The sequence below is a fragment of the Scophthalmus maximus genome, chromosome 3 (assembly GCF_022379125.1).
Source record: "Scophthalmus maximus strain ysfricsl-2021 chromosome 3, ASM2237912v1, whole genome shotgun sequence".
NCBI classification, from domain to species: Eukaryota; Metazoa; Chordata; class Actinopteri; order Pleuronectiformes; family Scophthalmidae; genus Scophthalmus; species Scophthalmus maximus.
The window spans coordinates 7465183-7478008 of record NC_061517.1 but is presented as its reverse complement, the minus strand read 5'-3'; the positions used below and the strand labels follow the sequence as shown (position 1 = coordinate 7478008).

Here is a 12826-nt window from a genome sequence, read left to right as displayed (position 1 = left end):
CATATTGTGCCACCTTATGGGGTGTTGTCTTCCTTATGAGGACAAAAAGCAAGTCCCCATCATTTTAAGGTTAAACCATTTGTTTTCTCATGAAAAGTGATGTTAGCATGCAGCTGACTTCAGACAGATGTGAGAGTCGGGGTCAGTAGGATCCAGGTGTGGTCCCGTGCCTCCTCAGATGTGTATTTGTGTGTGTGTGTGTGTGTGTGTGTGTGTCCTATGAAATAAAGTCATAACTTCAGGTTGTTTTACTCGGCCTCCTGCTGGTGTTTCATGATGTTCTGCTGCCCCCTAGAGGTCAGCACTGACACTGACACTAGGTCAACATTTAGCCAAATTGCTCCAAGTCACATTTTGGACTGAAGTGTAAGATCAAAGAAGAAATCCTGAAAGTAATTTTATTTCATTATTTGATAACATAAAGTCAAAAACCACCAGGATCTAAGACGTGTTTAGGAAAAATGTGACTTAAAACAGGATCTGTCTTCTAGCTGACAAACACAAAACTGTCACATGAAGCTACTGACAGGCGACCAATTGAAACAACGTTGCCTTGATTAAAACGACACACTTTTCCAGGTTTTAAAGTATAATGTTACAACACAACTTAACAAGGTATATAACACAGGTCTGGTTGTTTGTAGACATTTTAATGGGGAAAAGTTACAGGTTGAACCTTAAAAGTACCAAACACTGAAAATCAAACTCGATAAACTACAGAGACGACATGAAGACCTGAGGTGTCGAAAATATTTGGAGGCAGGGATCAGGACAGAACCACGTGGTCACACGACACAAAACAACAAGACGCATCAAACCACGCACAACAAGTCTTACTTCAGTTCAACTGAACTTCGTCTCTCTGTGTTAACGTTCACACAATGACTCTGTCTAGTTTGACCTAGTCCAGTTGAACCGGTTCATCTCTCCAGTCGGCTCCACTCAGCAGGAGGATCTCTGGGTCCTCTGGGCTTCTGAATACGACAGTTAAACCCTGACAAAGAACACAAACACATTCAAATACATAATTCATCACCACAGTGACGCACAAACACAGAGCTAAAGGAACAGTCCAACATTTAGGGGAATACTGGTGTTCTCCGTCTCTCATAATTGACTGGAAGCAGGGTGAAACAGCTAGCCTTGCTCTATCAAAGTACTGGACTAGACACCCATCGATTCTCCAGTCAGATGGGTTTAGTTGATAGCAGGCCATTTTACTCTTTTCTCTGGCACTTGTGGAAAAGCTCTCTCTCTCTCTCAGCAAATTGAAAATCATCAGTCCAATCATTAACAATTATTTTCAGCAAAGAAACCGTTCTTTTATTAGAAAGAAAAAAAGATTTTGATTAAGTTAATAGCGACTCCCAGTGTGCATTCTGGCAAGAACATCCAATCACCGAGCTTATGATGCCTCCATGGACCTCATGAGTTTGTGGGTTACGATGTGGGAAGTCGTGAAGCACAGTGTGCTCGACATTAAAGTGATTAGGTCGTGGGAACACTGTTGCTAGGCAACAGCAACATAGACACTAATATTAATGTTTCTGTCGGTGTCTAGAAGCCACAGAGGCTAACAAGTTAGCAAGGCTAGCAGGCCTGTAACATAGAACAGGAAATACAGTGTTGTGCTGAGACTTCCTTTCTGAAAACGTCACAGCTCATGAAATCTTGAGCTTTTTTAGAAAATTCAGAGGAGGTGCAACCACAAGAGGGCAGGGTCCATTTGGACTCTTCTCCTGAACAAGGTTCAGTTCAGTTTAATTTGAATAAATAGTCATTTGATTGGCTGAATCCAATTAAGGCCTTTAACTGCATAAATTAAATTACTGCCCAACCAGGAAGCGCCATCAAGAAACCAAAAACAATAAAATATAAAGTTCACACTTTTGGTTTCTAATTTTATTTTCAAAGGAGATTGTAGGATTTACGGAGAAGATACGTGAGATGAAGCAGACACAAAAAGTGCTATTTAATTTCAAACCTACTTTCAAACCGACAGTAAGACTAACTAGCAGCAGGAACAGTAAACATAAGGGCTTCCTAAAACCAGGGACTGTTCCTTTAAAGATGAGGACCGACTGTACAGGTACTAACCGATGCCACCAGGTGAACAGATGTTGGACATGTTTGTGACTGAGGGGGAGAATTCTTCATAGACCTCATTTTCTGGTGAAAGTTGTTTGGCTGGAAGAGAGAGGAGGCGTTTACTTACTGATCATCATAACAGTCCAACATCCATCAACCCTCCCCTCCTTTCTCACGCCCTTCCTTTCCTCTCCTTGTTACCTGGCACCAGTTGGTACGCTCCGTTGCTGTGCAGTGATAGTGATCCCTCAGCTGGCCTGTGATTGGCTGGCGTTGCAGTGTCATAAATGGGCGTGGCAGAGGGCGGCAGGCTGTGTGGTTTAGCTCGGGGTCGGACGCAGCTGTAAACGGGAGCCGCGGACACGCTGGCAGGATAGTAATCGTAGTGGTGGGAGGTGGGAAGCGTCCTGGGAGCAGGAAAACAGGGTTAACGTATCACGATAAAAAAAAGGAAAATTAATAAATCTAAATATTTCATGAAAATATATATTATAAACTCAGTAATATAAAAACGTTTTGAGATAACTTTTCACTTTTGTTTGATGATTTCAACTTTGTAAAAATGTCAAATGTAAATGTTTGTGTTCACACACCGTCAGCAGGATCTTTATTATATCTATTTCACTGACACCAGTGAATCAACACCGTAATTTGTGTTTGCATTGCAACAGTGATGGTGTTCGTTGTGATTTGTTGTTGGTAGTTTTTTCATGGTAATTGGGAGATTTCCTTGTTGTAAGAAATAAGTTCTTGAGTCAAAAAACGTTGGATCATTTTTTGCAGTGTGGATGCCATTTAAAGGGTAACTTCAGGTGTTTCTTTACCCGCTGGATGTGGGCGGGGATACTTCGGAGCAGGCGGGGTTTGTTGGAGGTGGGTGGGGAGTTTTTGCCTTGTTGACCACAGCATACGTATCATTCATGTTAATCAGCCTAGGGGATCTGTAGATAGATTGATAGATAGATAGATAGACCATAAGAACCTACAAAATACCCCTAAAAGAGAGGACCCTCAGAACCTCCTCAGTGGCCACTACAACCTAATAACACCATCCACCATTCAAACTTCCCAAACCTCATAGAACTTCCTCAATGAGCATTAGAACCTTCAAAAGACCCCAGAAACTGTACCTGACCTCCTCAATGACCCCTACAACAAGGACCGACAAGAACCTTTACGACCTTCTCGATTAACTAAAACATCCTAAAATCATTAGCAGAACCTCTTCAGTGACCACATGAACATTCTAAACATAAGAAGACCCTCTACAACCTTCATATGTACTGCTAAAACATCCCAAATGATCATGATTGTTAGTAACCACTCAAACCTCCTAAAGGACCCTAGGACCTGATTCTGATTCTGTGGATTCTGTACAGTATGTCATGTATTGAAGTGCAGCCAAAGTACAAGTGTGATTACTGACTGATATCTGATTAGTTTTTAATTTTTATCAATTTACTCAACTCTCACTTTCCTCTTTCATTTCTCACCGCCTCTTCCTCCTTCGATCTCACCCTTCCTTTATTGTCTACATTATTCATTTTTTTTACTCCTCTTCTTCTCACCCTGTACATATTCTCCTCTCCTCTTTTATCTTCTTCTTTGTCTTCCTACATATTTTTATGAATCCGTTACTTCACCTCATCTTCTCACGTCCTACAACCCCATCTTCACACGTTTCCTCTCTTGTTTTACTGTCTTCTGTCCTTCACTCTTCTTTTCATTTTTCCTGCTATTTTTTTTATATATATTTTGCCCCTCTTCTCTAAACCCTCTTTTCTTCTCCTCCTCCCCCTTCTCTCCTCTGCCCTCAATCTGCTCGTTTTCCATGATAACATGGCACCATATTGAAATGGCGGGATGGAGGGTGAGGGTGTGATGGTTTACCACTGCGGTGACATCCTATCTGTCTGTCTCGAGTGTCCACACTAAGATCTAATCTCTGTCCAGCTCACGTTACATCCTCTTCTCGTTTTGGTAAAGAAAAAAAATAACTACAAAAAAAGACAGCGGAATAAGAATATAAGGTGATTGCAGCCATCAGTGAAGCTGTGTTATTGTGCTTTCTTCTTTTCGATTGGTCTCATCATCACTCCGTTTATAGATGTCTTGAATAATGTGAGAACAGCCACACAACATTATAATTTCCACACATGTAGGTTATGTGGATCCACAACACAACAACATTTACACCTGTGTTCACTGTGGTCACAGTGCCTCCTTGCACAACTCCAGATCTGCAAATGTGCATTTACTCCTGAACCCTCATGTGGTCAAATTCTGTCTGATTGCAACCTGATTACACAAAACACATTTTACCACCAGATGAATACGGGGTGACAGATTGATGGATGGATAGATGGATGTACCTCTTGTTGCAGGAAGCAGAAATCACTGTCGTTTTCTTGTCTTGTTTCTTCAGCTGGTGAACAAAGAAAACAGAGATGTTTAATTCAGTTTATCTGAAGGTTTTGAACAATTATTATAATATATTTATTAATTAATCATTTCTATTCTATAAAGCATTAGTAAATCCTGAATGAATTAAATGTCATAGTTGTATCAAAACCATTAATTACAGTTTACAAACAATTAAATGAAAAAAAAATCTAATCAGTTTGTGGCTTTAACAACATAAAACATTTGTTTTACATATTAAAAAAGAGGTGACAGCGGATATTAATATATATAAAAAATACTTATTAAATTAAAAAACAGTATTTTTTGAGTAGTAAAGGAGAACTGAGTTCAGATGTGTTGTCAGCATTTCTGTGTCTGAGTAACACATGATACGATCCTGTCACTGAGCGCGAGATCTGCGTTTCACTGATCGTACACCGTTTATACACCGAACTGAATCATAAAGAAGAAAATCAACTTTCATCGCAGGATCAACTGAATCTCGAAAGGAGAACCTGCCTTTCAGCCTGTGTGCAGTGATCCCCCCTGAACGAGTGTTTTAAGGTGGACATACCTGTCAGCGAGTGTCGTCCATGAATTCTACTTTAGTTTCTATAAATGTTGAATGTTCCGCAGCTGTAACGTCTCTCTCTGTCCGCTCTCAACAATCTGCTGTCAAACGTTCTCACCCTGCAGATTACCATACAGGAAGTTGGTTACACTAGCCACTTCCTCTTTTTGCAGCTGCTCTCCATCGACTTCCTCCACCTATAAGTTTGTTTCTTCACTTCACTTTGTCTTTGAACGTGACCTTGTGTCTCCTCGTGTCTCGTGTACTTTACCTCCGGCAGGTTGCCGTAGACCTGTCTACTGCTCGACTGCAGGACTCGTTCGATCATACAGACGACCGACCAGAAGATGAACTGATACTGTTCCTGCAAAGAAGAAAACAGAGAGAGGGGGAATTTTTACTATCGAAAGAATCTGGAAATGTAAAACCTCTTCACAGTGATAGTGGGGATGTGGTCTTTATTCTTGATCCTTCAGACTTCAGGTGTGAGGTTGTGATGTAACCTCTGAGAAGTATTTTTGAAATAAAGTTACATTGTAGAGTTCAATTCAGCTGAACATGTGTTTTTTTTGCGTATTTTAACTGAGCTTGAAATTCACTTCACCTCATCCTGTGCCTGGTAAGCTATTCATGACCATAATGAGAAGATGGAGCCCCCTTGACAGCTGATCAGGGTGTGTATGGTTGGTTGTGTCTTTATGTCAGCCCTGTGATACACTGGCGACCCCTTCAGGGTGAACTTTCCATTCCTCGCTCAGCTGATGTAAAACCACTTACTTTAGTCTGCACTGTCGAGGGTCTCTGCCTCCTGAGCTCCAGGATGATCTTCATGATGCTGAAGTCAGTTGTGATCTGCTGCAGATGGATCGACACAACAGAAGCAGGTCGGTGGGAAGACACATCCCAATAAGGCTTTCCTACATTTATCCCACTTGATCATCATGTCCTGCCTCCTACACGCTCTACCCAGATGCCACAGAATGTTCCGGAAATTGTCGTGTTGATGTAAACTTGTCTGACAATCTCCTGCTGCATTTGTCATATGTGAAAGGCTCCAGAAAATGTCCAGACACAGTTTTCTGGTGTGTGAGGTGTCCATGCAAATTATGTGTTATCATGTGTTACCTTGGTAACCAGCAGGTCATAGATGTAGTCGAGAGCACAGATGACTCCTGTCCTCCCACAGCCAGCACTGTATCACACACACACACACACACACACACACACACACACACACACACACAAACAGGAACAGATGCAGCGTGCATGTTAACTGTGCCATCGTTAGCAGGTGTTACCTGTTGCATATTCACAGCCTCCTGCTTTCTGCCTGTTTGTGTGTGTGTGTGTGTGTGTGTGTGTGTGTGTGTGTGTGCGTGTGTGCGCGTGTGTGTGATAAGCTGCCATATGTGTGATACGGCCTGTTGCATGTTAATGACCATCTGACCTGTGATCTGTTCTGCTGGCAAAAACAAGCTGCAGTGATGTGGAGTTACAGTTGAGTTAGTAAGAGTTTAGAGGTGCGTGTGTGTGTATGTGTGCATGTGTGTGTGTGTGTGTGTACCTGCAGTGTATCAGCAGAGGTGAGCTGTGTGTTCTCTGACTGTCTCTGACTCTCTCCAGCAGGTCCAGGACTTCTGCAGCCTCGCAGGGAACGTCGTGATCCGGCCACGACAGGAACTGATACTGAATCACTGAACGACTGTCCTGGAGAAGGAGGAGGATGAAGATGAATGGAGGATTATTCTTTTAGCACTGGGTTTTCCCACAGTAACCGAAGAAACACCCCAGCATGTTGGGAGACAAGTAGAAGGGCAAACGGTTATTTTCACGATAATTTTCTCTGCTGATCATTTTTCTGATACTTTGGTCCATATGATCATAAAAATAAAGTGAACGCGATATAATAATAGAGAAAAATAGTTTCCCAGAGTGAGGGGATTTCTGAAAATGTATTTTCTGACCCACTGTGCAACAGTTTCCATCAACTAATGGATTAATCTCCTCATTATTTCAGCTCACACAGATGCGGATACCAAACTTTGCTTCATCCAATGATTTATTCTATATTTCATTTTGTTGTGGAAATTATTCAAAATATTATCAAAAAAGCCCTTTCAGTTATCAATTCTCCTCAAATTAAGTCAGAATTATTTGTCTACTGAAGCCTAATTTAAAAAAAAATTGTGCTTTGAGAGTCTATTTAAGACCTGTGAGGCCTGTGTTAACCAGTGAAAATATTACAAAATGTCTGATATAATATTCATCTATCAGTTCAATAAATTTACATAACCGCCTTTTTTTAAAGCTGCAAAAACATAAAAACAACATCAACTAACTTAACTTGATTTAACTTAATTTAACTGATCTAATGCAACGTGTGTAGCTCGTACCTTCTGGTATGTGACAGTCAGAGCTCGAACCACTACGTCTTGAGTAGGATATGTCTCCCCCTGCTGGAGACATACAGCCACAACAATAAGAAAAAAATATTTTTAGTTTAGCGAAATAACAAAAAGTACGTTATTTTAATTATAATTTGGTTATGAAAAGTAGAGAAAGATAAGAAATATTAGTCATGTTGTTCAAATTTCATACATTGTTGATGGTAAATGGTCCGAATTCAGTCGACCGATGAACCGGAGCCCAGTAACACTCACACTTCCTCTGCAGACGACAATGCAGCACCAGAGTTCATGTGGATAAAGACACAGTTAACACTGGGAAAAAACTAACTAATTCTATCTCCAATAAGAAGAGAAGATACATATAAATAAATGTTACATTAGTACAAACAAACGTTTCTTTTGTACTGTTAAGTGTTGTTTTTGTTTTGTTCTGTATGGTTCTGTGTCGATGTGTATATCGTCTTAGTTTATTTAGTGTTGTTTTGTCTGTTGAATTGTATAGCGTTGTGTTGTTTCACCTTTCCCATCTCTACCTCTCTGCAGGCCATCACTATCACCTGAAAGACAAGCACACAGAGGTCAGATATTAGTCATATCCTCCTGAGCGGATCATTGGATTTCAGTCTGCTTTCTGTGTGTGTGTGTGTGTGTGTGTGTGTGTGTGTGTGTGTGTGTGTGTGTGAGAGAGACCTTGACGCCATGCTGCCAGATCATCCTCCAGAAGTCCGTCACTGTGGAGCTGAGAGGAGCCTGTGAGGCGATGTACCTGTTGTCTGCTGACGCCCCCTGCAGGATCAAAAACAACATTACAACCACATGACAGCAGCAGCTCAGAGTCTTGAGTTCTCAAAGTATGAGACACCTTCTCCAGAGGACATGATGCACAAGCACAAAGCCTTGTGGTAATAACCTGAGCTGAGACATGTCTGTGGGTGCAGCACACAGCAGCATAAAGATGGACCCCAGAAATAACCATACGTCTATTTTTTCTTTGTACGTAAAGTATGTCATGACCGCCCTCTTCTTCTGGTTCTATTTCTATATTTTATTTCTATTTCCCTCCACTCGACTGACGCATGTTGATGATTGTAATTAACGTTGAGTGCATGGTGTAACTTTTGTCACTGTGAGGTGTACGATAAAATATCTGGGGATGGGGCTGGGTTTATATTGAAAAACTGAACATTCACATGTAGAAAAAAAAACGTCTGGCTCGACTCACAAGAAGAAGAAAAAATTGTACTTCTTGTTTATTTGAGTGTTTTTTGTCACTATAACCGACAAAACCAAGAAAAGAAAGAAGCAGTCGTTACCTTGATAAAACTTGCATTGATGTAATCCGAGTCTGAGTCTGTGGTCAGCAGAGTCAACACCACCCGAGATTGGTCATCTACACACACACACACACACACACACACACACATCATATTATTATTATTATTATTATTAAAAGTGGTGGAGAACAAAACAGTGTTCGTATATGGACCAGAATATGAGACAATATGTTTTTTATGGAATTGAGGTTTGAAAAAGTGGAGATTGTCTCGTATTCGAGGACAAGAAAGAGATGTTGTTGTGTTTACAATATCAGACAATATGTGGTTTTTGAAGGAGTCACTAACAGAGAGTGATGCATGAAAGGTGGTTTGTAGCCTTCATGTTGCTAGGCTAGCGAGTGTCTTTGGTCTAGTTTAACCCGCTGTTCGGACTCTGGACTTCTGTGTTTAGTCTTCTTTGTTCCCGCTCTACTTCCTGGTTCCAGGCTTTCTGTACCAGACTTGGTCCAGGTTCTGAATGAGAGTTGATAAATCTTCGGGAGGATTCAATTTGAATGTTTTTTCTGTGTTCCTGTGATCTGTTTCACACAAATGATGAAGCTGGAGAGGAGGCGAGGCTGGACGGAAGGGTACAAGGGGATAGAAGGAAGAAGGGAAGGAAATTAGGAAACAGAGAAGGAGGCGTGGTCCTACATGGCAGGATGTCTTTGTATCTGTTCTTCTTGATGTTCTCCTTCAGAGCTCCAGCCTCAGTGGTCAAACCCAGATCTCTCTTCATTAATGAGGTCTGTGAACGCAGCGCCTGTCACACACACACACACACACACACACACACACACACACACACACACACACACACACACACACACACAGACACACACACACACACACACAGGTAAGTGATCTCAGTCACAATTACAGATACATTTTTCAACAAAAAAGTTTTCAGACTTGTTGGTGGAAAAGAGGAATAATTAGAAAAAAAGGCAAACACACAAAGACAGAGGAGGGAAACTGAGTGATGTGGATTTTCTGTCAATGTCATTAAGTCAAACAGAACTGAAAACATGAAGAAAACAGTCAACAGGAAATTTTATTAGAGGAAGAAGTTAAAGTATTTTCTGTTCCGCCAGTGATAAAGGTTTAAATGTTGTTGTAAGAGAAAGATACAAACTGGCTGATGTAGCCAATACTGAACTGGACAGTCAGAACCAGGTTTTACAATTTAAAAAAAATAATCCACACTGTTTAATATTTCCTATAGACTGTAAATAAAGATGGACAACATGACAGCTCCCAAAGTGAAGCCAAATCATCTGGATCGCCCACTGGTGGCTGACTGCAGTATAGGTCATAAATCCAAGCTATTATTACTATAAGCCTTCAAATATTATGTCATCTGGGAGTTCGACTGGTTCCTATTGGCAGCTCCAACTCTCTCTCAGCTCCAGTATTATGTTCGGGCCATGGGAACATGCACAGCTGGAGAGGATACGACCTGTATTACGCACTGTTAACGCAGCTGACAATGCAGCCAGCAGGAGAGAAGCACCACGAAATGTTGCATTCGTCTAGGGAATATTTTTAGTGGCGAATCAATCCACATTAGTTGCTGTCGTGTTATATTCAGGTCCAGCAGGACTGAGTCTGAGGCCGACCAGCAGCTCAGATCTGTTTTTCACCCTCAACACTTTCACTGGATGAGTCATTTCAGGAACAACGAAGCTGCTCTGGTGGTTTTACAATGAACCGACCTGAGAATGAGGAAGCAGGATTATTGACTAAGAACACTCAGGGACAAACCGCCACACCGTGGACTACCCTTAAAACATACCAACACACTGAAAACGGAACGTGTGTGTGTGTGTAATTTGACCCAAACCAAATATATTTAAAGAAATAGATTCTTAACCACCATGATAATTAACGTAGATTTAAAAAAAAAAAAAACCCTCATACTTCTTTTACACAAAGTACCTGTTGTGTTATTCTTGTTACATCATTTGAAACGTGTCAGATTATATGAAACAGGAAATCCTAGTTATGAAATGTGGGACAGCATCTCACTCAGCGATCACTCTATATATTTACATAAACAAAACAGTTGTTGGCGACTTGACAAATGTTTAAAATATCGGACACATGACCTGTATGTAACCATTCCTCTATTTCATAAAGTCTGTGTTCTAAGTGAATGTCTGTACACAAGTTCACACTCATGTGACTCAGCGTAAACAATGGTTCACTGTCCGTCCATCTATGGGAGCAGGGAAGATAACTGATGAGCTCACGATAAACAGTCTGTGACTCCGTGTGTCATGGAAGGGAAACTGATTTGAATTTAGTTGAATGGGTGAGTTGTTCTGTCAGTGAGAACGAGGTACATAGGATCTACAACATGAGTTAAGTGTTCAGGAGCAGGTACCAACACGTGTATGGATGTGACATTCTGTCCACCAAGAAGGAAACAGGAGGTAACAAACAAACGGCCGGCCGGTCTGAATAGATTAACTTAATTCCAAATGCAAACATTTTAAAGGAAATATGCACCTATTTTATTAAGTGTCAGGTGTCAAAAGTCCTGTGAAAAGTCCTCACAGAGGAGGTTTTCCATGTAGACAGTCGTACTGTGTGAAAGTGGACACTCACGCTGTACTCCTGATCCAGTGTGTCCGGGTCCAGGGCGCTCAGCGTGGACAGCAGGGAGGGCAGCAGTTCCATGTCGCATCAGATAACATCCAGCACCTGAGGCCTCAGCGTGACTGACTGTCAGATCTGTGGCCACGACTCAAACTGAAATGACCCCAGCCCCCCTCCTCCTCCCTCCCTCTCTGTGTTCTCTCTCCCTCTCTTAGTTCTCTCTTTACCTGTGTTTCAGTTGCGTCTGTCTCTATATTTGACCCGTTGGTTAATAATTCAGCTGTCGAACCTTGTGCTCTCTTTTCTCCCTGTCTCTGTGTGAAGCAGATGCTGGAAGGATTGTGAAGAAAACTTTAAAATGAGGTAACAAAAAGTTCAGGATGACATTTTGATTACATAATTAAATGTTGGCGTGCTAGTGCGCGTCAGAGAGGTTCCCCTACTCAGTGTATGAAACGAGTGAGTGATCCAAACCGGGCACTTTTAATCAGTGTTAGGACAAGTCGAATAAACAATGCAGAAAAGATGTACAACTATGTTTATATTTATTTTGGTAATTTAAGTTGTATATATTTCTTTGTATTTGTGTTTTCTTCTAATTTATAGTTATTCAATAATAGAGTTTATGGTTAAACTATACAATGTAAAATCCCAATTGCATTTCTTGGTCATACGGGTTTGATAATGACATCTTAAGAATCATTGCCAATTTTTTTATGGGCCAATATATCTTTTTATTTCTTCCTAATATTGCCATCGGCCTCCAAATATACATATCACTCTGGCTCTAGTCCCCATAATCACCAAATAGAGAACTTCAACTACCTTATTCATTACCTGTGAGAATTGATTATTTTGCCACATTAAAATACTTTTACTCTGTTTCTCTGGGCTCTGTACTTTTCAACCAGAAGAAGAAAAAAAAACATCTCGTCTAAATGATGAGATACCAATTGGTGGAAACTGGCCAATGACTTTGTGGTTAAATGTAACTAAATATATTTAATCAAGTACTGAAGCCTTCTTGATCACAAGTTTGAGGTACAGCTACCTACAAACTTGTGTTTTGGTTTCTGATTTTCACATTAAGCTAGAATGCTAGAATGAATTATTCTAGTATTAAAGCTACAATGTGTAATATTTAGAAGAACTTATTCACAGAAATTAAATACATTGTCCATAATTGTGTGTTCATATATGTATAATCACCTGCAACAAAGAACCGATGTTTTTTCGTCAACTTTGAATGAAGTTCAACTTTAAATTTAGTTACATTAGGGGGACCCGACTTCCTGTAAGTCTCCTTGATTGCTACGTCATGTTGTGCTCGGGTTGTGCTGCGTCCCGGTTCCACTGAGACTCGGAAGGTCGGGAAAAAAAAACCAAACCGAATTTTTGGGGTCCGAATTCTGTGGTTTAATGGAACACAGCATTAGAAT

General features: G+C 40.8%; 1 protein-coding gene across 4 annotated transcripts; it reads right to left on the bottom strand.

Annotated features, from left to right (window-relative positions):
- Positions 1 to 631: 631 nt before the first annotated feature.
- ptpn18 (protein tyrosine phosphatase non-receptor type 18) lies at positions 632 to 11554 on the bottom strand. 4 transcript variants are annotated; one of them, XM_035644365.2, is made up of 16 exons: positions 11397 to 11554; positions 9441 to 9549; positions 8784 to 8860; positions 8161 to 8256; positions 7989 to 8027; positions 7661 to 7729; positions 7456 to 7518; positions 6627 to 6769; positions 6188 to 6254; positions 5840 to 5917; positions 5334 to 5426; positions 4461 to 4513; positions 2913 to 3029; positions 2290 to 2495; positions 2098 to 2187; positions 632 to 994 (listed from the first exon to the last, which is right to left on the bottom strand). In XM_035644365.2, the coding sequence occupies exons 1-16, from the start codon at positions 11466 to 11468 to the stop codon at positions 921 to 923; spliced, it is 1446 nt and encodes a 481-aa protein (XP_035500258.1). In that variant the 5' UTR covers positions 11469 to 11554; the 3' UTR covers positions 632 to 920. The 4 variants fall into 4 exon arrangements, with proteins under 4 accessions (XP_035500258.1, XP_035500260.1, XP_035500259.1 ...); XM_035644367.2 differs by having other exon boundaries at positions 5840 to 5914; XM_035644366.2 differs by having other exon boundaries at positions 7456 to 7515.
- Between the last annotated feature and the right edge of the window lie 1272 nt (positions 11555 to 12826).